At 36.2% G+C, this 26373-nt stretch overlaps 1 protein-coding gene across 1 annotated transcript in view; it reads right to left on the bottom strand.

Moving 5' to 3' along the window:
• Positions 1-26373, bottom strand: part of EXOC6B (exocyst complex component 6B) — a 705276-nt gene that overhangs the window by 384918 nt on the left and 293985 nt on the right. Inside the window, exon 7 of the mRNA XM_005686374.3 lies at positions 21327-21503. Coding sequence (XP_005686431.1) covers positions 21327-21503 — 177 coding nt within the window. The remainder of the gene's footprint in view (positions 1-21326; positions 21504-26373) is intronic.

Raw genomic sequence — 26373 nt, 5'->3', positions numbered from 1 at the left:
AGTCCTTCCAATGAATATTCAAACTGCTTTTCTTTAGGATTGACTGGTTTGATCTCCTTGAAGCCCTAGGGACTCTCAAGAGCCTTCTTCAACACCACAGTTTAAAAGCATCAATTCTTTGGCGCTCAGCCTTCTTTATGGTCCAACTCTCACATCCATGCATGACTACTGGAAAAACCATAGCTTTGACTCGATGGACCTTTGTTGGCAATGTAATGGCTCTGCTTTTTAATCAGCTTTCTAGGTTTGTCATAACTTTTCTTCCAAGGAGCAAGCATCATTTAATTTCATGGCTGCAAGTCACCATCTGCAGTGATTTTGGAACCCAATAAAATAAAGTCTATCACTGTTTCCATTGTTTCTCCATCTTTCTGTCATGAAGTGATGGGACCAGATGCCATGATCTTCGTTTTCTGAATGTTGAAAAAATGTTGAAAAGCCAGGTTTTTCACTCTTCTCTTTCACTTTCATCAAGAGGTTCTTTAGTTCCTCTTCACTTTCTGCCATAAGGGTGGTGTTATCTGCATATCTGAAGTTATTGATATTTCTCCCGCCAATCTTGATTTCAGCTTTCCTTCATCCAGCCCAGCATCTCACATGATGTACTCTGCATATAAGTTAAATAAGCAAGGTGACAATACACAGCCTTGACATACTCCTTTCCCAATTTTGAACCAATCCATTGTTCTATGTCTGGTTCTAACCGTTGCTTCTTGACCTGCATACAGGTTTCTCAGGAGGCAGGTAAGGTGGCAGGTAAGGAGAGCACAATGTAATATTATATAAATTAAGAGACTGCTAGTGCTAAGTCGCTTCAATCATGTCCAATTCTATGCAATCCTATGGACCACAGCCCTCCAGGCTCCTCTGTCCATGGTATTCTGCAGGCAAGAATCCTGGAGTGGATTGTCATTCCCTTCTCCAGGGGATTTTCCCAACCCAGGGATCGAACCTGCATCTCTTAAGTCCCCTACATTGGCAGGCGGGTCCTTTGCCACTAGCACCACTTGGAAAGCCCATGAAATTCAGAAAACTTGGATATATTTTAAATTAACAGATAATAATAAGCTGCTAAAATAATCTATGGATGCCTGGCCTACCACATCCACAGAGAGATATCACCGAGGCAACAACTACATTCAACAATTATACATTCACATACCCACCAGAGATCATGTGCCTGAGATACCAATCTATAAGGCTAATTTGACTGTTTCAATCTTATATACCTACAATTAAAATTAACAGCTTTAGTCGAAGCAATTATTCCTAATTATTATGTATAGACTATTTATTGTTAAATACCATTATATCCATCAATACACCAGCTGTCACATGATGCCACTACATAGATGGCAAAAAGAGTCTGGAGACAGAGGATATTACAAAATAAGAAAAGCTAATTTATAAATAGGATTAATGAAAGCACCTAGAAAAAAATAGTCTATGAACCTCTGCACACAACATACATTAGATAAGATATAAAGATTCAGGGGAGAAATGGGAATATTAGATATCAAGAAGAAAAGAAAGACTATTTCTCATTATGAAAATTCTTGAAAAACATCAGGATTTGGTTTTACGATATGTTTTTCTTCTTTTCTAATATATCTTGTTAAAGTCAAAGGAAATCTCTGAAAATGGAAAGGTTAGTGGATGTTAGTCTCATAAATGATAAGGAAAATTATTTAGTTTCTTTAAAGGAGATTTTTATTTTAAAATAATGACACTCAAGCTTTATCAGATATATTCATTTAGTATTTTTATAACACAACCTTCCCCTCAAAAAAACAGTTAGAATTTAGTTCTCTCCATAACTTTAAAGGCTCACTAGTGAATGGAGGTGGGGGAAAGAGTATCTGCAGGTAACAATCAGATAAAACTACCTGTTTTCCCTCTAAGTAGGCCCGGGAGATACACACACACACACACACACACACACACACACACACACACCCATTTATTTTTTTCTCATGAACTCTTTCAAAGCAGGTGGATCTTCCAAAAAGAGAAAGACAGAAGTTTGTAAAAAATTTAGATATGCTTCTCACTAATTATTTGGGTCATTCTTGATCTTGAAAATACTTTTTGATTACCACTTAACATAAAAGAGAATTTTGGTACTTTGGTTTCTTGGTATTGATAAATGAATGTAGGGACTTGGTACCTATTTCTGAAAATTACTTGGATCTCAAGTCACTAAAATGTACCAGGTATTTTTCTCAAGAGAGAAAACAACAAATGATTAGCTAAAGGGGCACTGCCTTTGAATTCAGAAGATCCAACTGTGACTGCCTGTATTATGTCCAGAAGCCAAGAAGTACCTGGCAAACATTTTTTTTACCAGAGTGCATTTCTGAACTATTTGACTTACAAATTTCAGAGGGAAAAGGGTAGAATTCATTTGGACATAAGGTCTAACAGAGCTGGACTAACACCACAGACACACCAACAAACTAGAAGATAGGATGAGTAACAAACAACAAACTAGAATGAGTAAAAGCATGAAAAACACTCCAAGCCTCTGAACACACAAGAATACCCTGACCAGAGCCCTACCCTAAAAGTACAGCATTTTCCCATTGAGCATCTCACAAATTATTCAACTTCTTCCTGCAAAATCCCTAAGTACATTACCACTTAATTTACTCAAGTGTTTGCACTAAACAGAAGAAAATCAGGAAAGATAACAGCATTTCTCCTTATTGAGGCATTACAAAACACCTTGCAACCAAATCAAATGAGAGTCCTTTAAGAATTCTCTGCTTGAACCTGAACACTTAGGAAATAAAAATTCAACTGATCTTTATTTTACAATGGTCTACTGTATGCTAGGACTTCCCTCATAGTTCAGTTGGTAAAGAATCTGCTGGGTCTAGGAGACCCGGCTTTGATTCCTGGATTGGGAAGATCCCCTGGAGAAGGAAAGGGAAACCCACTCCAGTATTCTTACCTGGAGAATCCCATGGACAGAGGAGCCTGGCAGGCTACAGTCCACGGGGTCGTAAGAGTCGGACACGACTTAGCAACTGAAGAAAGAGAGAGAGACTGCATGCTAAGAAACTCTAAACTATCAGGCAAAAAGGAAATTTAGCATGAATGTGGTATTAAATATAAAAGTTCTAAGAGGAGGAAAAGTTAAATTGATCAAAAGTAGGTAGAAGAAAATCTTATTATAGGTAAAGAACTAATATCCCTAATATATAAGCAAATCATAAAAACTGAAGGGGAAAAAAATCAGAAAAAAATGGGTAAAAAAACAAACAGATAGCTTACTGGGGAAAAAAGTACAAATGCCTCTCAAACTTCTCAGATACCACATTTCACCCATAGTAATAGGAATGCAAATTAAAACTATACAGAGATACTGTTTTTCATTTATGCAACTGGCAAAAAATCAAAAACTTAACAAAATTCTCCCTGAAAGAAGCTGTAAGAAAATAAGCATTTCATACATGGCTGGTAGTGGGGAGGTGCAGAAAATGGTTCAACCTCTATGGAGCAGAATTTCACATTATCCAACAAGAATATACATGTATTTATCCCTTGAATCAGCAATCTAGAAACCTACCCCGAAGAAACATCTCCAACTATATATAAAACAATTCTCAGGTTTTGGGGTTTACTATAAAACTTTTTTTTTAAGTTTTAAGGTGTTTTGCATAGAGGAAAATCCATCCTTTCTAGTGACAACTTTCTAGAACAACTTTATGTTCTAAAACAATCCATCTAGTCCTATAAGCACCATCACAATCTAGATTTTAAAAGAAGGTTCCACCACCCCCAAAATTTCTGTCATGCCCCTCTGTAGTCACATTTCTCCGTAATGTTCAGCCCTTGCCAAACACTGATCCATTTCCTGTCCCTAGAGTTTTGCCTTTTCAAGAATGTCATATAAAGAGATTCACACCATATGTAACCTTTGAATCTGGCTTCTTTCATTCAGCATAACGCATTTGAGATTCATTTGTGTTATTTCATGTATCTACAGTTTACTTCTTTTTACTTCAAAGTGACACTCTAATTGTGGATATACCATGGTTCATATATCTCTTCATTCACTGAAGAATACTCGGGTTGCTTCTACTTTCTGCAATGTATGAATAAAGTTACTATAAAAATTCAGGTAGATGTTATTGTGTAAACATAATGGGTAAATTCCTAGGAGTGAGACTGCTGGGTCATACGGTAAGTGTATGTTCAACTTTATAAATTCACTAACAGACTCTTTTCCAAACTGACTAAACCATTTTGCATTTTAAGAGCAAATGCACAGCTGTCCTGCACCCTGCCAGTACCTGGTATTGTCAGTATTTTGTTGAGCTAATTAAAATAGCTCTATAACAGAAACACTATACTTTTACAGGGAAAGATTAGAAATCATTAAATTCCTACAAAAATGGAGTACAATTTAGTAGTAAAAATAGAACAAGAACAATTTCCAGGAACTGATATAAAAATTATTATTTTCAGGATATATTTTCAAATGAAAAAACAAAGTACAAAACATACATATGCATTGTGCTGTTAATGTTATATAAGGTATGGGAAAGAGTATGTACACACGCCACAAACACAAACTCACAATATTGATTACTTATAAAGGGTGGGTAAGATCAGGAGGGAGAGATAAAGAGAAGAGTGGGAATTCAGTGAACATACTGTCTTATATAACTCTGCCTTTTGAACCATGTCCATATTTTATATGGTTAAAAAATTAATAAGGATAGGAAACCTCCAAAAATTACACAAAAAGAAACATATGAGCCTAAGAATATATAAATTGGATAATGAGCACACACGAGAAACTAAAATAGCCAACAAACATCTGAACAAAACACTTTGAACAATATAGCTCCACTGCATTTAAGACGAAAGGAACAGCAAAGAAATCTTGAACTTAGTAAGTTTACTGCTTTTAGTGATATATGCATAGAAATTCTGAAACTATTTTGGGTATTATAATTAGGCAAATGAGTAAATATTTTAATACTCTGGGAGTCAGAATTCTCAGACACAAATATGCAACAGATGAGGAAGAACTATGATATCAGGTTTAAATTAGAAGCATCAGATTTAACTTGTAATTTATAAAAGTATCTCTGTCAGTGTAGTATGTATATTTCTTAATTCTGTCCACAAAAGGAGCATACCCAATGCCCATATCTTGGTTTCTAAATACCGTTCTCCAGTAAAAGGAACAAGAACTCTTTGACAAAATAGCTATTGCTGCGGCTGGGGCAAAACCTGGAGTGAATCAATCCTGTGCGAGAAAACAAATGAAATGCTCCGAACTGACAAAGACACAGCAGAGGACAACGGATGAGACTCCCACTAACAAAACTGGGAACAAATGGAGAATCAAAATGAAAGAAAGGATGGACTTTAACCTGCTGTATATTTAAAAAATATATATAAGTGCCAACACTGAGACAAAAAAGAAAAAAGGAAAGGGAGAAAAGTAAATTTCTTCTTTTAGAATGCCAACCAATCAACGTGAATCAAATGGTAAAGAGAGAAAAAACACTATTTTATAATCACCATAGTAATACATGATTCAGGAAAGAATCATCAATCCTAAAACCAATAGTTGAAAAACAGTGGAGAAATCTGGTAGACACCACCTTAATCAACTGTGCACTCCCTGATATGATGCACTGAAAAGAACATAATACTTCTTTTGTAATATTCTTGCCAAAATTATTAACCTGAATCTAATCATGGGGGTATACCATATGCACCTAAATATAAGAACATTAGAGAATAAATATACATTAAAATTAAATGTAACATGTGATACATGTCTACATATGTTTACAGGAAAATAAATGAAAGAAAAAACTGCTATAATATTGGGACAACTGGGAAAATTTGTATATAAGTTATATATTAAATTCTTGAGTGTGATTATTTTATTGTGATAATGTGGAAGGATATCATTCTCAGAAAACAAGTCGATGTACTGAGAGTTCAAATATGATGGATAAAATATACCACTTTCTTTCAAATGACAAATTTAACAGGGACAGTTGGGAAGAATGAAGAATTAAATTGACTTTGAAAATCATTTTTCTGACAGAAAAGGCTCCAAACTTAATAATGGAATATTAAGTGAAGAGTCTGTGCGTGTGTGTGTGTGTGTGTATTCAATATATCACACTGTACGTCAATTATACTTTAATTGACATGTAGCATATTTAATTAAAACTTTTTATAAATAAGTAAAAGATAAATAAGTACAGAAGAGGTGAGATTCAATTAGTCCTCATGGAAAAGTAGAATTTGGTATTATAAAGACGGAATGGGGGAAAGTACATTCCCTATTCGGGGTTAATAGCAACTTAGCACATAGTTAAAGTGGTGGCTGAAAAAGCAATGATTACATAAGGTAGACATTCAGGAAGACCTGAAAAGATAGGTGGACTTTTATTATTAAGGCAAATAATTTCAAAACAAAACTTTTATACTATCAGAAAATGAAAAAAATTTTAAGATCCTAAATCAATGTGAGCCATAATAAATTTCTGCCAAAGGATAGATTTAAAAGATCAAACACCAGGAATAAGAAAAGCAAAATAGAATACCTAAAGCATGTCACACTTCATTCAACTTGGTCAACTGTCTTTATTGCCACCTGTTTATAAATATAGGTGCTTACTTTTCATCTGATTATATTTATTCTTAAAAGACCAGTTTTCATCAAGACAGAAATGGAAAATGCAAAGCCAGCAGGGGTTAGTGGATACAGGGAATCAGCAAAGCAGGCCAGCACATTAAGTGTATACTCTTAACAGATATACTGGACTACTACTTATTTTTACAATTAACTATTGTCATTATTTTTTCCCAAACATGTGGTCCTAACATTTTATCTTCCATTTTCCTATTTTTATTACATACTTGTTAAAAGTAATAATATATCTCCCTCAGCACCTGCACAAATAAGATGATAAATAGTAATATCCAACATGCAGACACAACAGGGATTGTGGATTAGTGGAAAAACCATATCCTTTGCAGCAACCTTGCTGCTCAGTGCTGGAATGTTACTATGATGCTTAGAAAGAGACTAGGTTAGAAATACAGATTTTTTATGTGAATTCAACTAACTTTAAAAGTTGAAAACTAACTCTAAAACTTTTAAGCCCTGTATAAGCCAACAACCATTCTGGAAGCTGTTTCTGGCCCATGGGTTACCCAAATGTAACCTCTAATCTAAACTATGAAGGTATTAATAGCATCCTTTATTTCACTTTAACTTTCTGAGAAATAACACTCATTTTGTTACCTTCCTCTCAAAAGAAAATTCTGAAATAAACAGCTTGAAATTTGGATCAAGTATCATAATAACCACAATTTCATATAAGCATTTTAACATTAATTAATTATTGTCACTACTTTATAGGTGAGAAAAGAGATGCTTAGAGAAATTACAGGACTTCCTCCAATAGCACAAAAGCTGACAGAACTTACACTTTCTAAATACGAATCTTGTGTTTTTTTACAATCACCGCATCATGGACTGAACTGTGTCTCCTCAAAATTCATATGTTAAAGCCCAAATTCACAAACTGACTGCATTTGAAAACAGTACCTTTAAGGAGGTAATTAAAGTTAAATAAAGTCATAAAGCTGGAACCCTAATATAATAGTACAATGTGTTTATAAGAAGAGGAAGACATACCAGGGGAATGCAAGCAGAGAAAAAGCTATGTGAGGACATAGCAAGAAGGTGTCCATTTGCAAGCCAAAAAGAGAGGCCTGAGGATAAACCAACCCCGCTGGCACTTTGATCTTAAGAGTTTCACCCTCCAGAACTGTGAGAAAATAAATTTCTGTTGTTTAAGCCATGCAACCTGTGGAATTCTGATATGACAGAAAGACATCTCAGAAGACGTTACACTAACTATACAACACTTGTACTTAAATTAGCACTTGCATCCTGTTAAACACTCATTACAAAAAAGACACCCACCAACTCTTAAGCGTTAAACCTGACATGGATCATTTATTTGATCCACACTATATTAAGAGCTGTGTGGGTAACAGTGACCACTGCTTACTAACAGTATGTAAACAAATTAAGAGAGGTAACAAACAAACTAGAATATGAGATGTGCCAGAAATGTGGCAACAATGAAGTATTCTAAGAATGCAGAAGCTCTAAGTAACTTTAGAACAAAGCAGAAATCATAGGCCCTGCTTCTTCAAACGATGTCTTACTCAATATTGCTTTATTTCAATTGACTTTGTTTGTTTACAGTAGATGGTTATCATCACCATTTTCTGGTACATCATCAAAAAATATATCAAGATATATTTCACCTTTATTGCAAAAAAAAGCACAGTCAGAATGCCACAGTGTTAACTATTACATACTGGTAGCATTGTAAGTGCCAAGCACCATGACAAAACATCACATAAATTACTTCAGTCAATCCTCACCACAATCCTACTCTCTGTTAGGTATTACTGGCCACTTTCTCACAAATAATGTATCATCTTAAATGGTTCTTTGCACTCTATCTTCCAATATTTAAAAAATAATATTTCTGATGATTCTAATACATTCTCATACTAAACTGTTCACTACTTCTAAAGATTTTTAAAGTTCTGTTTAGACATTTAGAAAAAAGCAATAACATCTGAATATACCACAGTAACATATAAAGATTCAAAACGGATTTCTAACATCAAAACAAGTGCACCACACTCCACCCTCCCCACGAAGCAGTAAAGGTCCCATCACAACTGGAGGGCATGCACAGTCCACATGAGGGACAGCCTGTGAGCACCTGGTTCTGGTGGCCAGGGAAGACCGTGCTTCCAGGCCACACGGATCATATCTTATAAAGCACACTCCTTTAAGACTGAGAGAGACAGCTGTTTCACCTAACACATTTAGACAAACAGAGAGTTGGGCTAAAGAAGAGACAAAGGAACATATTTCAAAACCAAATAAGGAGACATATGCCCTGAAAAAGATCTTGATGAAACAGAGATAAGCAAGTTTAAAGAGTTTAAAGTAACAGTCATAAAGATATTCACCAAACTCAGGAGTAAAATGAATGAATACAGTGAAATCCTCACCAAAAAAATAAAAAATATAAGAAAGTACTAATCAGCAGTTATAATTCACTGAAAAATACACTTCGGGGATTCAACAGCATATTGGGTTAAAATATAAGAAAGATCAATGAGCTGGAAGAAAAACATGGGCATCACCTAGAAAAAGGAGTAAAATGAAAAAAGAATTTTAAAAAGTGAATATACCTCAAGGGATCTCTGAGATAACATCAAATGGAAATATGTTCACATTATAGAAGTTTCAGAAGGGAAAGATAAGAGAAAGAGTCAGAAAACTTATTTGAAAAAATAATGGCTGAAAAACTTGCCCAGGCTGGGGAAGGAAACAGACATCCAGGTCTAGAAGTCAAGAGACTTCCAAGAAAGATGACACCAAGGAGAACTACACTAAGACACATTATAATTAAAATGGTAAGAGTAAGGACTAAGAGAGAACCCTAACAGCAATAAGAGAAAAACAACTTCATTCATTCATTCATTTCAGTCACTCAGTCGTGTCTGACTCTGCAACCCCATGAACCGCAGCACGCCAGGGGCTCCCTGTCCATCACCAACTCCCGGAATTTACCCAAACCCATGTCCACCGAGTCAGTGATGCCATCCAACCATCTCATCCTCTGTTGTCTCCTCCTCCTGCGCTGAATCTTTCCCAGCATCAGGGTCTTTTCAAATGAGTCAGCTCTTCACATCAGGTGGCCAAAGTATTGGAGTTTCAGCTTCAGCATCATTCCTTCCAATGAACACCCAGGACTGATCTTCTTTAGGACTGGCTGGTTTGGTCTCCTTGCAGTCCAAGGGACTCTCAAGAGTCTTCTCCAATACCACAGTTCAAAAGCATCAATTCTTCAGCGCTCAGCTTTCTTTATAGTCCAACTCACACATCCATACACGATCACTGGAAAAACCATAGCCTTGACTAAATGGACCTTTGTGGACAAAGAAAGTAATGCCTCTGCTTCTTAATACGCTGTCTAGGTTGGTCATAACTTTCCTTCCAAGGAGTAAGCATCTTTTAATTTCATGGCTGCAATCACCATCCGCAGTGATTTTGGAGCCCAGAAAAATAAAGTCAGCCACTGTTTCCACTGTTTCCCCATCTATTTGCCATGAAGTGATGGGACCAGATGCCATGATCTTAGTTTAAAGAATGTTATTTAAGCCAACTTTTTCAGTCTCCTTTTTCACTTTCATCAAGAGGCTCTTTAGTTCTTCTTCACTTTCTGCCATAAGGGTGGTGTCATCTGCATATCTGAGGTTATAGCTATTTCCCCCAGCAATCTTGATTCCAGTTTGTGCTTCTTCCAGCCCAGCATTTCTCATGATGTACTCTGTATATAGTTAAATAAGCAGGGTGACAATATACAGCCTTGATGTATTCCTTTTCCTATTTGGAACCAGTCCTTTGTTCCATGTCCAGTTCTAACTGTTGCTTCCTGACCTGCATACAGGTTTCTCAAGAGGCAGGTTTCTCAAGAGGCAGGTCAGGTGGTTTGGTATTCCCATCTCTTTCAGAATTTTCCACAGTTTAAAACTTATTATATACAAAAAAAAAAAATCATTATAAAGCTTCCAGCAGATTTCTCAGAAGAAACTCTACAGGCCATAAGTGAATGGCGTGGCATATTCAAATAGCTAAAAGGAAAAATTTTCCAACCAATATTTCTCTAATTGGCAAGTTTGTCATTCAAAATTAAAGATGAGGTAAAGGTTTTCCAAATAAGCAAAAGCTCAAGAAGTTAGCTTCCCTGGTGGCTCATACTGTGAAGAATCTGCCTGCAATACAGGAGACCTGGGTTTGATCCCTGGGTTGGGAAGATCCCCTAGAGAAGGGCATGGCTACCAGTATTCTTGGCTGGAGAATCCCCAAAGACAGAAGAGCCTGGAGGGCTACAATCCATGGGGGTCACAAAGAGTCGGATGCAACTGAGCAGCTAAGCATAGCACGGCAAAGAAGTTTATCACCACTAAAGTGGACTTACAAGAAATGTTACAGGGAATTCCCTAAGTTAAAAAAAAAAAAAAAACTAACTGATAAGAAGAAAACACAGGAAAGTAAAAATCTCATGGGAAAACGTAAGCAAGACACACCCTGAGGAAACCAGAACTGACAGCGACACATGTACCCTAATGTTCACCGCAGCACTATCTACAGTAGCTAGGACGTGGAAACAACCTAGATGTCCATCGGCAGATGAATGGGCAAGGAAGTTTTGGTGCATACACACAATGGAATATTACTCAGCTATAAAAAGGAATGCATCTGAGACAGTTCTAATGAGGTAGATGCACCTGGAGCTTAATATACAGAGCGAATCAGGTCAGAAAGAGAAAGACAAATAGTGATATTTACACATATATATGGAATTTAGGAAAACAGTACCAATGGTCTTACATGCAGGACAGCAAAGGAGACACAGATGTAAAGAACAGACTTTTGGACTCAGTGGAAGAAGGGGAGAATGGGATGACTTGAGAGAATAGCATTAAAACCTGGACATTACTATATGTAAAATAGATGGCCAGTGCAAGATTGATACATGAAGCAGGGGTAGCCAAAGCCAGTGGTCTGGGACAACCCAGAGGGATAGAGTGGGGAGGGAGGGCAGAGGGAGGTTCAGGATGCGGGGGACACATGTATACCTGTGGCCAATTCATGGTAATGTATGGCAAAAATCATCACAACATTGTAAAGCAATTATCCTCAACTAAAATAAATTAATTAATTAAAAATTTTAAAAAAGAAGGTAGCCAATCAAGCACTTATAAAGCTACCATAAAGCTTAAGAGACAAAAGAAGTGAACTTAGCTAAGAAAATACAATAATTTTCTAAGGAAACACAAATAAAAAGATGCAAAATGTGACATCAAAAACATAAAATGTGGTGGGGGTAGTAAAAATGTAGAATTGTTCAATGTACCCAATACATATATAATTATGACTGATTTGTGCTATTATATGGTAGAAATTAACACAACATTGTAAAGCAATTTTCCTCCAATTAAAAAAGAAATTAAATGAATAAACTTAATAAGATTGAGATCATAGTAAGCATTTTTCCCAGTCACAATGCTATGAAAACAGAAATCAATTACAAGAAAAAAACTGAACCAAAAAAACAAGAAAAATGTGGGAATTAAACAATATGCTACCAAACAACCAGTGGGTCATTGAAGAAATCAAAAGTAAAATTAAAAAAATACCTAGTGACAAAGAAAAATGGAAATATTACATACTGAAGTCTTTGAGATGCAGCAAATGTAGTTCTAAGAGGGAAGTCAACAGCAGTCCAGGACTACTTCAAGAAATAATAGAAATCTAATTTTTATGCTAGGGAACTAGAAAAAGAAGAACAAATCAAAGTCCAAAGTTAGCAGATAAAAGAAAATAATAAGATCAGTGCAGAAATAAATGAAATAGAAGAAATAGAAACTGAAGTGACTTAACATACATGCATGCCTCTCAAACTCTTCCCAACCCCCCTTCAAAGAAAAAATGAATATGAAGGAATGCTTCTAAAGACTTTTATGATGCCATGATTACCCTGACACCAAAACCAGACACGGACAACATCAAAAAGAAAACCTGTATACAGGCCAATACCCCTGATGAACATAGAGGTAAAAGTCTTCAACAATATATTAACAAATTGAATTTGACAATACATTAAAAGGATTATGCGCCACAATCAACTGGGATTTACTCCAGGGATCAAGGATGGTTCTACATCTAAAATCTTATGTGATACAACACACTAACAAAATAAAGGATAAAAATATGATCATCTCAATGCAGGAAAAGCTTTTAATAAAATTCAAGATTCATTTACCATAAAAATTCTAAATAAAGTGGTTGTAGAGGGAATATACCTGTGTGCTAAGTCGTTTCAGTCACGTGTGACTCTTTGTGACCCTAGGGACCATACCCTGCCAGTCTCCTCTGCCCAAGGATAGAGGGATATACTTCAACACACTAAAGGCCAAATATGACAGACTCACAGCTAACACCACAGCCAACAGTGAAAAGCTTAATGCTATTCTTCTAAGATCAGAAATAAAACAAGGATGTCCACTCTCACCACTTTTATTCAAAAAAGTATTCAAAGTCCTAGCTACAGCAATTAGGCAAGGCAATTAAATAAAAGCATCCAAATTAGAAACAAAGAAGTAAAACTGTCATGGTTTGCAGATGACATGATACTATATTTAGAAACCCCTAAAGACCCCACCAAAAAAAATCAGAACTAATCAATGAACTCAGCAAAGTTCCAGGATTAAATCAATACACAGAAATCCATGGCATTTCTTGTACAAGAGTATTGAAATATCAGAAAAAGAAATTAAGAAAACAATCCAATTTATAACTGCATCAAAAAGAATAAAATATCCAGGATTAAATTTAACCAAGGAGATAAAAGGCCTGTACACTGAAAACTCTAAGACTGATGAAAGAAAGTAAAGAAGCCTCAAGTAAGTGAAAAAACATTCCATGCTCAAGGAATAGAAGAGTTAACACTGTTAAAATGTTCATAATATCCAAAACAATCTACAGATTCAATGAAAAGTGAAAGTGAAGTCGTTCAGTCATGTCTGACTCTTTGCAATCCCATGGACTATAGCCTACCAGGCTCCTCTGTTCATGGGATTTTCCAGGCAAAGGTACTTGAGTGGGTTGCCATTTCCTTCTCCAGGGGATCTTCCCGACCCAGGGATCAAACCCAGGTCTCCCACATTGCAGGCAGATAAATCCCTATCAAAATTCCCACGGAGTATTTCACAGAACTAGAAAAAACAATTCTAAAGTCTGTATGGAACCACAAAAAATCCCAAATAGTCAAAACAATCTTGAAAAACAACAGAGCCAGAGAGACCATGATCTTGATTTCAAACTATACTACAAAGCTATAGTAATCAAAACAAAATGGCAGTGGCCCAAAAGCAGACACGCAGGTCAATGAAACATAATTAAGAGCCCAAAAAATAATCTACAAATATGTGGACAGTTATCACATTATTGAACAGAGACATATTAAAACATCTTTTGTTACCCAAACATTATTGATCAGAGACTTTTCAATATTCACTTATATAACAAATCACTGGCCACAGGCATTAGTTTCTGCAAAACTCTCCTGGTCAATAAAGAGTTAATTTATGATGAAGAAGCAAAGAATATATAATACAATGGAGAAAGGACTGTCTCTTCAATAAATGGTGTTGGGAAATTGGACAGCTACAGACAGAGGGATGAAACTGAACCACTATCCTAAAGTACACACAAAAATTAGCACAAAACAGTTCAAAGACTTAAATGTAAGACCTGAAACCATAAAATTCCTGGGAAAAAAACACAAGAGGTAATCTCATTGACTTCTGCCTTAGTGATGATTTTTGGATCTAACTCCAAAAGGAAGGGAAACAAAAGCAAAAGTAAACAAACGGGACTATATCAAAGTAAAAAGCTTTTGCACATCAAAGGAAATCATCATTGAAACAAAAAAAACAACGCACTGAATGGAAGAAGATGTCTGCAAATCACATATCTGATAAAGAGTTAATATTTAAAACATATATAGAACTTGCAACTCAACAACAAAAAATAAACAGTCCAATTAAAAAAATGGGAAAATAAACTCAATATACAATTTTCTAAAGACATACAAGTGGCCAAAAATCACATAAAAAAATGTTCAACATCACTATTTACTACAGAAATGCAAATGAAAGCCACAACATCATCTTACATCCCTTAGAATGGCTTTATCAAAAAGTTAAAAAATAACAAGTACTGGAGAGGATATAAAGAACAGGGAACACTCAAATACTGTTAGTGGGATTGTAAATTGGTGCAGGTATTATGAAAAACAATACAGACATTCCTCAAAAACTTAAGAATAGAAGTACCATATTATCCAGGTATTGTAACTACTGGGTATATATATATATATATAATATGAAAACCTAATTCAAAAAGATATATGAACCCCTACGTTCACTGGAGCATTATTTACAATAGCCAAGATAGGGAAAATGTCTATTAATGAATGATGAATGGATAAAAAAGATCTGGCATATAGGTACAAATAAAGATAAAGATACAGATATACCCATAATGATACTAATCAACTAGATAAAAACAATGAAATCTTGCCAACTGGAATGACATGGATGGAACTGAGGGTAATATGCTGACTGAAATATCAGAAATAAAAAGACAAATGATGTATGAATTCATTCATCTGTGGAATATAAAACTAAATAAAACAAAAACAAACACATAGTCACAGAGGGCAGACCAGTAGTTAACAGAGGGGAAGGGGCCTGGAGGAGGGCTGCAAGGCATTCAAGGGGTCAGCAGTATGGTGGCAGTATGGTGGCAGATGTGACCCTTTGTGGAGTGATCACTTTGTAATGTTACAGCTCTCAAATTATAATGCTGTATAATTGAAATATAAATATTTTTGAATTCTAAAATTCTTACATATTTCCACTGAAAAGTAATTAAGTTCTTGGTCAAAAAAATGGGCAAATACCAGCAGTTTATATAGTTCAACATTATATACATATATGACAAGTTAGAATAAAAAAACTTACATTAATTAAGGTGAGCCTTTCATTAACTTAGACAAAAATAAAATACAAATAGGGACAGAATTTACAGGGGAAAATTTTCTTGCAACTAGCAATCAAGAAACTGACTTTGCCAGTCAATTCAACATTTATTCATTTTTTCATCCAAGATGACAACTTACTACTATGACTTCATCTTCAGGCTATTAAGTTTTTCATCCCCAGGCTATTAAGTTTTTCCCATCTCTGACACAAACTTTGAAGTGAAGTGAAGTGAAGTCGCTCAGTCCTGTCCAACTCTTTGTGACCCCATGGACTGTAGCCTACCAGGCTCCTCTGTTCATGGGATTTTCCAGGCAACAGTACTGGAGTGGGTTGCCATTTCCTTCTCCAGGGTATCTCCCAGACCCAGGGATCAAACCCAGATCTCCCACATTGTAGACAGACGCTTTACCATCTGAGCCACCGTGGTGGACACAAACTTTACTTCAGTTTAAAAATACACAATCTCTTTACTATGTGGAAACCTATTTTGCAGGTGTTCAGTTTTCCTTACCCATCTCATTCGATAGTCTACTATTATTATCAACCGAAAGACGTAGCAAACAATGTGCAAATGTCACTTGGCTCAAAAAATATATTAAGTATATTTCCACTAAAAACACCGGAAAAGGCAAAACATTCTTCAGATATTGAAAAAAATACCTACACTGAAGTATGTTAAATCAGAATTATAAAATTTCACTAAAAATAATGATCTAGTTTTAGTTGTGTCTGACTCTTTGAAACCCCATGGATTGTAGCCCGCCAGGATCCTCTGTCCATGGAATTTTCCAGACAAGAATACTGGAGTGGGTACCAATGCCCTCCTGCAGGGGATCTTCTCAACCCAAGGACTGAACCTGCAACTCTTACAACTCCTGACTTGGCAGGCAGGTTCTTTACACTAGTGCCACCTGGGAAGCAACAGATTTTAGAAAACAAAATATGACTTTCTATTCAAGTACTTTTTTTTTTTTAAACAGCTACTTCAAATCATAAAAGATGATGCTGTGAAAGTGCTGCACTCAATATGCCAACAAATTTGGAAAACTCAGCAGTGGCCACTGGAAAAGGTCAGTTTTCATTCCAATCCCAAAGAAAGGCAATGCCAAAGAATGCTCAAACTATTGCACAATTGCACTCATCTCACACACTAGTAAAGTAATGCTCAAAATTCTCCAAGCCAGGCTTCAGCAATACATGAACCATGAACTCCCAGATGTTCAAGCTGGTTTTAGAAAAGGCAGAGGAACCACAGATCAAATTGCCTGCATCTGATGGGTCATCGAAGAAGCAAGAGAGTTCCAGAAAAAACATCTATTTCTGCTTTATTGACTATGCCAAAGCCTTTGACTGTGTGGATCACCACAAACTGTGGAGAATTCTGAAAGAGATGGGAATACCAGACCACCTGACCTGCCTCTTGAGAAACCTGTATGTTGGTCAAGAAGCAACAGTTAGAACTGGACATGGAACAACAGACAGGTTCCAAATTGGGAAAGGAGTACGTCAAGGCTGTATATTGTCACCCTGCTTATTTAACTTATGTGCAGAGTACATCACGAGAAATGCTGGACTGGATGAAGCACAAGCTGGAATCAAGATTGCCAGGGGAAATATCAATGACTCAGATATGCAGATGACACCACACTTTTGGCAGAAAGCGAAGAACTAAAGAGCCTCTTGATGAAAGTGAAAGAGGAGAGTGAAAAAGTTGGCTTAAAGCTCAACATTCAGAAAATGAAGATCATGGCCTCTGGTCTCATCACTTCATGGCAAATAGATAGGGAAACACTGGAAACAGTGAGAGACTTTATTTTGGGGGGCTCCAAAATCACTGCAGCTGGTGACTGTAGCCATGAAATTAAAAGACGCTTCTTGGAAAAAAAGTTATGACCAATCTAGACAGGATATTAAAAAGCAGAGACATTACTTTGTCAACAAAGGTCCGTCTAGTGAAAGCTTTGGTTTTTCCAGTAGTCATCTATGGATATGAGAGTTGGATTACAAAGAAAGCTGAGTGCCAAAGCATTGATGCTTTTGAACTGTGGTGTTGGAGAAGAAGACTCTTGAGAGTCCCTTGGACTGCAAGGAGATCCAACCAGTCCATCCTGAAGGAGACCAGTCCTGGGTGTTCACTGGAAGGACTGATGCTGAAGCTGAAACTCCAATACTTGGGCCACTTGATGCAAAGAGCTAACTCATTTGAAAAGACCCTGATGCTGGGGGGGATTGCAGGCAGGAGAAGAAAGGGACGATACAGGATGAGATGGTTGGACGGCATCACTGACTCAATGGACATGAGTTTGAGTAAGCTCCGGAAGTTGGTGATGGACGGGGAAGCCTGGCGTGCTGCAGGCCATGGGGTCACAAAGAGTTGGACATGACTGAGCAACTGAACTGAAATGAACTAATTCAAGTACTGTGTTCTTTACCAGAAAAATGTTAGGACACATTAATGAAAAATCAGTAAGATAGCTAAATATTCATGAATTTGTTTGCTTTATGTACTAAAAATGCTTCCTCATGGTCCACTATAGCCTTGCAACTCAAAGTATGCCCAGGGACCAGAACCACAGTTCTTACCAGGGAGTTTGTTAAATATGCAGACTTTCAGATTCACCCCCCAACCTACACAATCAGAATCTGTATTTAAATGTGATTCCAAGTTGACTTCTATGCAAATTCATGTTCAAGAAGCACTCTTGCTATAACACAGGTTCTTAACTTAAGTCCTAGGGGCAACATTAGTTTCACAAATTCCCTAAAATTTTATACATAATTTTTTGTAAGTGAATGTACATAGATTTTACTGGGTAAAGCTTCCATATAGTTTACCAAACTCTCACAGAAAATATGACCTTCAAATAGATTAAGAACTACTCAATTCTATGCCACAGTTTAAAGTCAAAATATTTCAAAAACTATTTATGCTACTCTCAATGAGGTCTGTTGAAGAATGACAAGAATGAAGGTCAGAACGTCACAGTGGGTCATGGAAGACCTTATCTGAAGAATTTATTCACACCATGCAAGAACTATGCCAAGAAACCAGTTTGGAGACATCTAAATAAATAATTCTCTACATGAGGTTTGAGATTAAGAATGTGCACTTGAAGAAGATTCAAACTGAGAAGTAAATAAATATAAGGTAGGGTTTTTTTTTAAGATAGGATGCCATTAGATGACAGCAAAGTGCTGAATTCTTATTGTAAGAGCTCAATCAGCAAATCTCTAACACAAATTCTGTTTGATTTGGGATACATAACCATTTTAAAATGCTAACTTCCAAGTACATTCTTATAATACTTCCTTTATGAGGAACCCCAACATATTTCACTAGTCAGGCTTTCTTCATCTTCTCTGGACGTCAGAAGACAAAACAATGAAAAAATATGGAACAAAAATTAAAAAGGACTTGCCCAGCATCTTCAGTGAGCTAACAATAAAGAATGGCTCATATCCAGAAGGCTCTCACTACTATATGAGAACTGTGTACATCTTTCATTCTTTCATCTTATCACATAACCCTCTCTTTGGGGTGTGTATTATCCAGGGGCATACACTATGGGTAAGCCATAGTGCCTGACAGAATTTAATTTCCTTAATGGGAATCAAAAATGTAAATCTGAAATGTTACCTGGACCTCATCTTGACCTTGACGCTTTATTTTACTGCTACTGAAACTTCTTACTTGTGATGAGTCTAATCCCTGACAATCCGGTCTCCTGGGTGGGTCCATATCCAACCATACAAGTCATTCCAAGCTGGAGAGAATGCTAAAAAATACTCAGGGGATCAGGTCTTCTCTGCCCCGTTCTATTTCCATGGGTATCAGGGAAATGTCTAGTTTTTCCTTAGCTCTATGTCTTAGAATTATTAAAAGTTCTTTTTATCCAAGTACATTAGGGATTAAAATTAAACTTTCACACTTTATTAACTATTGTGTAGTAGCTCAGTTGTGTCCAGCTCTTTGCAACCCAATGAACTATAGCCCGCCAGGCTCCTCAGTCCATGGAATTCTTCAGGCAAGAATACTGGAGTGGGTAGCCATTCCCTTCTCCAGGGGATCATCCCAACTCAGGGATCGAACCCATGTCTCCTGCACTGCAAGCAGCTTTTTTACCATCTGAGCCACCAGGGATGCCCAGTGAAATATTAATGTACCCCATTCACATAGTAAACACAACCTGATAAACTGTACATAAAATTATTGATTTGTATTATAGAAATGTATCCCATCAATAATAAAAACTATATAAAAGAATGTAGTACCTTATACATAGGACAGTCTCTCAGATACGTAATGACAGTTAAATGCTAATGACTTAGACAAATAAGTAAGTATTTGTTTTTCAGCCCCATTTAAATAGCGTCAATTTGATTTCTGAAGCAAAAAGAGTAATGATAATAAGGACAGGCACTCTGATAATAACAATATGAAACAGAAATCAGCAAGGATGAGTAGTGAAATTTGCTGACCACCTTTAATAGCAGAGGCACTTGTTCCAAAGACACTAAAGCTCCAAATTTTAGTTTGGAAGACTAAGTGAGAAGACATAGTGAGAAGTTCCAAACAATACCTAAGATTACAAAGTTAGTGAAAAGTTTGGGGCTGTAGTTTCAGCAGAGAGAGAAGAGTAAGATGCGTAGTAAGGATATAACAAAGAATAAGGATGGGGAAGAAACAGTGAATCCAGTTTTTTTATCTGGGGAAATGAATCAATAAAAGAGACAATTAAAGACAAAACAGGTTCCTGAGAACAGTAGTAAATGGTTTCTTGCTCATTTCAGTGAGCATTTGAAAAGTAAATAATATGATCATTAATCATAATTTTTAAGTAAAATAAAATAGCAAAATCAATATCTGAATGGTCCATAAGCCTTCAAAGTTCATGCTCCTAACCACTATATTTACACAAAAAATGATCCAGTTTATGCAAATAATGAATAGTTCAAAAATATTTTAACTGGACATCTCAAATATCACAGTAGTTTTATTTTTAAAAATACATTAAATATACTTTTAACAACAAAGAAAGATATAAAAATATACTAGGTAAGCCACTTAATCTTATTCTTTACCTCGAAGTGTCACAGAACTAAGACGGCATGGACATGTCTCAAAATTCCCAGATACTCTATAATCACTTATACATTTATTTCTTCTAGAAATGTGTTCTCAACTTTCTGAAACCATTTAGTAATTTCAATCTGAATCATTTCTCAAGGCTAAGAAAGCTCTTTGTTTACACCCCACTGTTTAAAGTAACATCTTTTATTTGTCTCAAGTAACTTGTTCCAGCTCCAGTGGAGGTCATCTAGATCTCTTTCTCTAGGTCAGGTAAACTCTATTCTTCCCTTAATGAAGTACTCAGTATACAATCAAAAACACTGAAACAAACAAACAAAAAATGGATGAGCATATTTAAAATATAAAGATTTAGAACCTAAGATATCTTAGTACATCTTCAGTTTCCTTAAATCAGGCACCATTTGTATTTTAAATGATCTTTAATATCCTGAAGATCACATGAGTTATGTTACATGGATAAATTCCTCATCACACCTCAAACACACTATATTTAAAGGAACAATAATTTCACTGCCCCGGTTCAAATGTTAGTTACCTCTTCATCGTCTTCCTCATCTTCAACATCCAGAATTCCTGAATCCTGTTCAGACTTGGGGCTAGTGCTTTCTATCTCTGTATCAAAAATTGTATATGCTTCTTTCTTAGATTTTCTCTTGCTACCTATCCTGGGTTGTTGCAAGATGATGTTATCCAGGTTTCTTTGTTGTTGTGCCTAGGACAGAAATAAATACACACAAATAAATAGACAAAAGAACAAAAAAACTTGAGCATTCAAAGAACTTTTAATTTTGAATTAATTGGTATCAAAAGAAAATACAATGAAATGCCTTAAAATACATAAAATTTTAGTACCAGAAATAAAACCAAACATATTAATGTAGCACATAGGAAAAAAAAAAGATAATCTCTTAGTGAGAGCTAAGTCACTTCAGTCGTGTCCAACTCTTTGTAACCCCATGGACTGCAGCCCACCAGGCTCCTCTGTGCCAGGAATTCCCCAGGCAAGAACACAAGAGTGGGTTGCCATGGCCTCCTCCAGGGGGTCTTCCCAACTCAGAAATCGAACCACATCTCTTAAGTCTTCTGCATTGGCAGAAGGGTTCATTACCAATAGTGCCACCTGGGAAGATTTTCTAAATACACACCCTGTCATCACAAAAATGAAATCTATTGATTTGCCAAGAGAGTGGGGCTTCCCAGGTGGCACTAGGGGTAAAGAACCCGCCCTCCAATGCAAGAGACTTAAGAGATGCAGGCCGGATCCCTGGGTCAGGAAGATTCCCCAGAGGAGGGCATGGCAACCCACTCCAGTATTCTTGCCTGGAGAATCCCACGGACAGAGGAGCCTGGCAGTCTAGAGTCCATAAGGTCACACTGAGTTGAACACGACTGAAGTGACTTAGCATGGCACAGCAGCAAAAAGATTAGTGCAAATGACTAAATATTTATCTCTTAAAAGATAAGTGCTATACCAGAACCACTGTGGTTTGGAGAAAAGGGAGAGGAGTCTGCAAGCTGAGGGTCCTCTTAAAAACAGATACGTGGATATATGAGATCAATAAATTCTAATCAGGAGAATGAAATATCTTAATAGAGTAATATGAACTAATGAATCCAACAGAATTTCATGACCTTAGTCTGAGGAAATCAGAGTTTTAAGCATTTCTTTTTCTAAACTTTGATAGAAAAGTGTAATTCCCTCAGCTTAACAAAATACACTCAAATAACAATGTGGTTTCCATATATCCAAAGAGGTGGAAAGCGTGACTATACAGAGTCAACATCAGAAGTTAGACCAAAGTATCAGAGCTGGAAGGGATCGTAATCACCACTCAGGAAATACACTGGAAGACAAAGGATTGTTTGAGGCCACAAGGTTAGTAAGTGGTAAGTCAGAAGCCCAAAGTGTGAGCTCCTAAATTTCATGAGTCATCTTCCCACTATACCAACAGTCCCATAAAGCATGACAAAAACAGCCCCCCCAAAAAAGAGTTCTGCAGTCAAATAAATGTGAAACACTCCATGTTTTGCAAACCTTCTTGTATGATGTATATATAATACATTAACAGAATAAAAACTGGGAAAAGTCATATTTTAAGAAAAGTTATTTAACATGCTTTAATCTAGCATGTTCCAAAAGTGTTTCACAATGGAACTTTTCTTTTTAAAACAATAATATTAATACTTAGTATCATCCAAAGATATAAAGCGTAAGAAATGTGACTTCTCAGAATATACATTCCTTAATCACTATATGATGTTTCTACTCAGCAACAAGTAGAAATTAGTTCAAGAGAAAAACCAGAATCTCCAAATATTTTGAATGAGATTAAGAAAATAAGGGTTAGTCCAGGTACTAGTTAAATAAGACAATTATAACAGGACAGAGAAAAACTTGAACTATGTGAACTAGACTCTGCCAAGAAAATGAAAAGAATCTACATTCCAGAGATTTGAATCAATGGACCAACTTGTTTCTCTGCATAATACCTGTTGATATTTTAATTTGACTTACATAAAATACATGGCTTCAGTAACAAAACTGAGAGGGAAGATACCCAATAACATTTACTTTATGTTTGTAAACAAGACATATACATCCTTAAAGCATTTGAGATCCCAAATTAGATAAAACATTCTTCCTACTCCTCTCAAAAGTAGGAAGTTCACCCCTCTCACTTATTTCAATGTAAACCACACAAAAAGAGATTGAGGGCTCTAGAAAGCTAAAGCTTTCATATTAAGAAAGCAAGCCCTCAACTAGAGAATGATCACTTGTCTCTTTACTCTTTCTCTCAGTACAGCAAAACCAAAAGCTTTCACAAGTTGGTTTTATTTTATTGAATCCAAAGTTAAATATTTTTCTTTCACAATCAATAAAATACTATCAATGTACCAAAAGCAATCAAGAGGAGCCACATTTAAGTACTATCATTTATACTTCAAGTAATACAAATCTGAAAGAAACCCTATGGAAGTAATTTTAGATCATCTATGATTTGTTCTTTTTGTGCCTGGTTTACCAATCACTTTGATGGAGCACAAAGTAGCTTAGGCCAAATCAACATACCCTATGCTAGAAATGAGCACTCTGCAAGGTTTATTCCAAAGCTCTATAGTAACCTGGGGTCTCTGTCAAAATTATCAAGGCTTTTCCATTTATAAAGGAGCAGTCAGGGCAGATCTGCCAAGAAAGAACTAATCAAGTTGGAAATACTGAAACAGGTAGAATAATGAAATAAATACTCAGATATTACCCATTAGAAAGCAAATGAAAACCACCATCTATTTAAAATTATGAAAAAAAAATAAAATACAATTATGTTATGGGACTGGCAGGAAGTAGAGAAGAGTAAATAGAGATTAAAATATGTAAATACATGCAATATATGTAAAAACTAAAATGTGACTCTAAAATCCATACAAGTTCTTCAGAGCTCTTTTCTAACCTGCTAAGCCATCTCGCCAGGACCATTTACTCTGTCCCTCCAAGGACAGCCTTGGAGACAGAGAAGCAGCTGACTGACTTTTGCTGCCCAGAGTGCAGGTAACAGGGTATCAAGCAAAGAAACAGACCTTAGAAAACATTTAGGCTTTTTTTTAACTTCTTTGTTCATTCTCTTTGTGAATAATCTTTACACATTTAACCACCTCTTCCTCAAGATTCCCTCACATATGTTCTTCTCTGTTTTCCTAATATATAGAAATAATGCAAGTTTATTCCTCAACCCCTGCTCTTCTGTCACTCTTTCCACTCTTTCAAAATTCAATAGCATATCTCTAGTTGCATATACTACTGTGTCTTCCATCATCACTTCACTTACTACATACCTAAAATGGAACTCATCACCTTCTCATTACAGTTAATGGGAGGTGAACCTGACTGTCCCAATGTATTTTCCAGTACTCTCCAACATGAATTTCTGCTTGGAACAGAATCTACCTCATGATATACTAAGAATATTTTCACTACTCTATCTTTGCTTAAGCCATTTCTCTTCTAGATGACCTCTCCCTACCTGTACTCAATCTTTCCTCCAAAACCCAACTAAAATTCTTTTTCCTTTAGAAAGCCTCCTCTCACTGTTTTAACTCACAGTGCTTTCTCCCTATATCCCTACTTCCAGTCAAAGATGTACTGAACAACCACTTGAGTCCCAGTATTGTGTTGACTATACAAAGAATAAAACAGATTTTCTGACTCTTGAAATTCACATCATTTTAAGAAATAGATAAGCACACAAGTGGCTGAAATTCAGTGCAATGAGTATAATGACAGAAATAAACATGGGTACGATGATTAGCAGAAAGTAATCATATCTGCAAGAAGGGATTTCAGGAACTTGGAGGAAAAGGTAGCAAGTGGGGAGGCTCAAGAAGCAGGGGGATATACATATACTTATAGATGATTCACTATGTTGTACAGTAGAAACTAACACAACATTGGAAAGCAATTATCCTCCAATTTTAAAAAGTGAATATGATTTTTACAAAGGGAAGTAGGTAGAAAGGGTAGCCATTCCAGAAGAAAGAAACTGCATAAGAAAAGACATGTGAAATAACATTATCCACCCAAGTAATAAGTAATTTTGTACAAGAATATAAGTTATGAAGGACTAACAAGAGATAGTCAAATCAGTCAATCATAAAGGAAATCAACCCTGAATATTCATTGGAAGGACTGATGCTGAAGCTGAAACTCCAATACTTTGGCCACCTGAGGTGAAGAGCAGACTCATTAGAAAAGACCTTGATGCTGGAAAAGACTGAAGGCAAAGGGAGAAGGAGGCGGCAGAGGACAAGATGGTTGAATAGCATCACCAACTCAATGGACATGAATCTGAGCAAACTCTGGGAGACAGTGAAAAATAGAGGAGACTGCTGTGCCGAAGTCCATGGGTCACAAAGAGCTGGACAGGACTTAGCGACTGAACAACAGTAAGAGACAAAGTTAAAGATGCCATACAAAGTAGTTTCAAGGGCAGCTAGAGGCAGTGGAGGAATAAGAGAAGAATGTGAGCAAGGGGAGAAAAAGATCAGCTTTACAATTCGGGCACAACCTCTGGGAGCTGAGGAATGGTCAACTGGGAGAAGATAAAGACTAGAAACAGGAACATCAATACAGATCACTAAAGGAGTCCAAATAACAATGATGAGAATTTGAATTAAGGGAGCAGCAGATACAGAAGAAGCAGAAGCAATACAGTTTACTGATTTAAATGTTGTATGTGGAAGAGGAAAAGACAATAAAAATAACTGCAAATATTCTGGTCTTTAAGACTAGACGATGGGATCATTCCAAAACATAGGAACTGTGGAAATAGTAAGTTGAAGGCAGGATAGAGAAGATGAGTTAAGTAAACTTGTCAAGTATTCAAATAAAAAATGACAGTACAGTACTTCAGAGTTCAACACTTCTCTTCTTCAGGATAGGAAACATACTTGCCCATTTTTAGAATCCTCCGAGTTCAGATACAATGAAAAACACACAGAAAACTCAGATAAATGCTTACTATATAAAGGAAAAAATAATAAAAGAGACCTATGTAAGAATGAGATTTGGCCCAACAAAAGAGAGGGAT

Source organism: Capra hircus, chromosome 11 (genome assembly GCF_001704415.2).
Source record: "Capra hircus breed San Clemente chromosome 11, ASM170441v1, whole genome shotgun sequence".
NCBI classification, from domain to species: Eukaryota; Metazoa; Chordata; class Mammalia; order Artiodactyla; family Bovidae; genus Capra; species Capra hircus.
The sequence above is the reverse complement of the archived record's forward strand: the minus strand, read 5'-3'. Positions and strand labels throughout refer to the sequence as shown.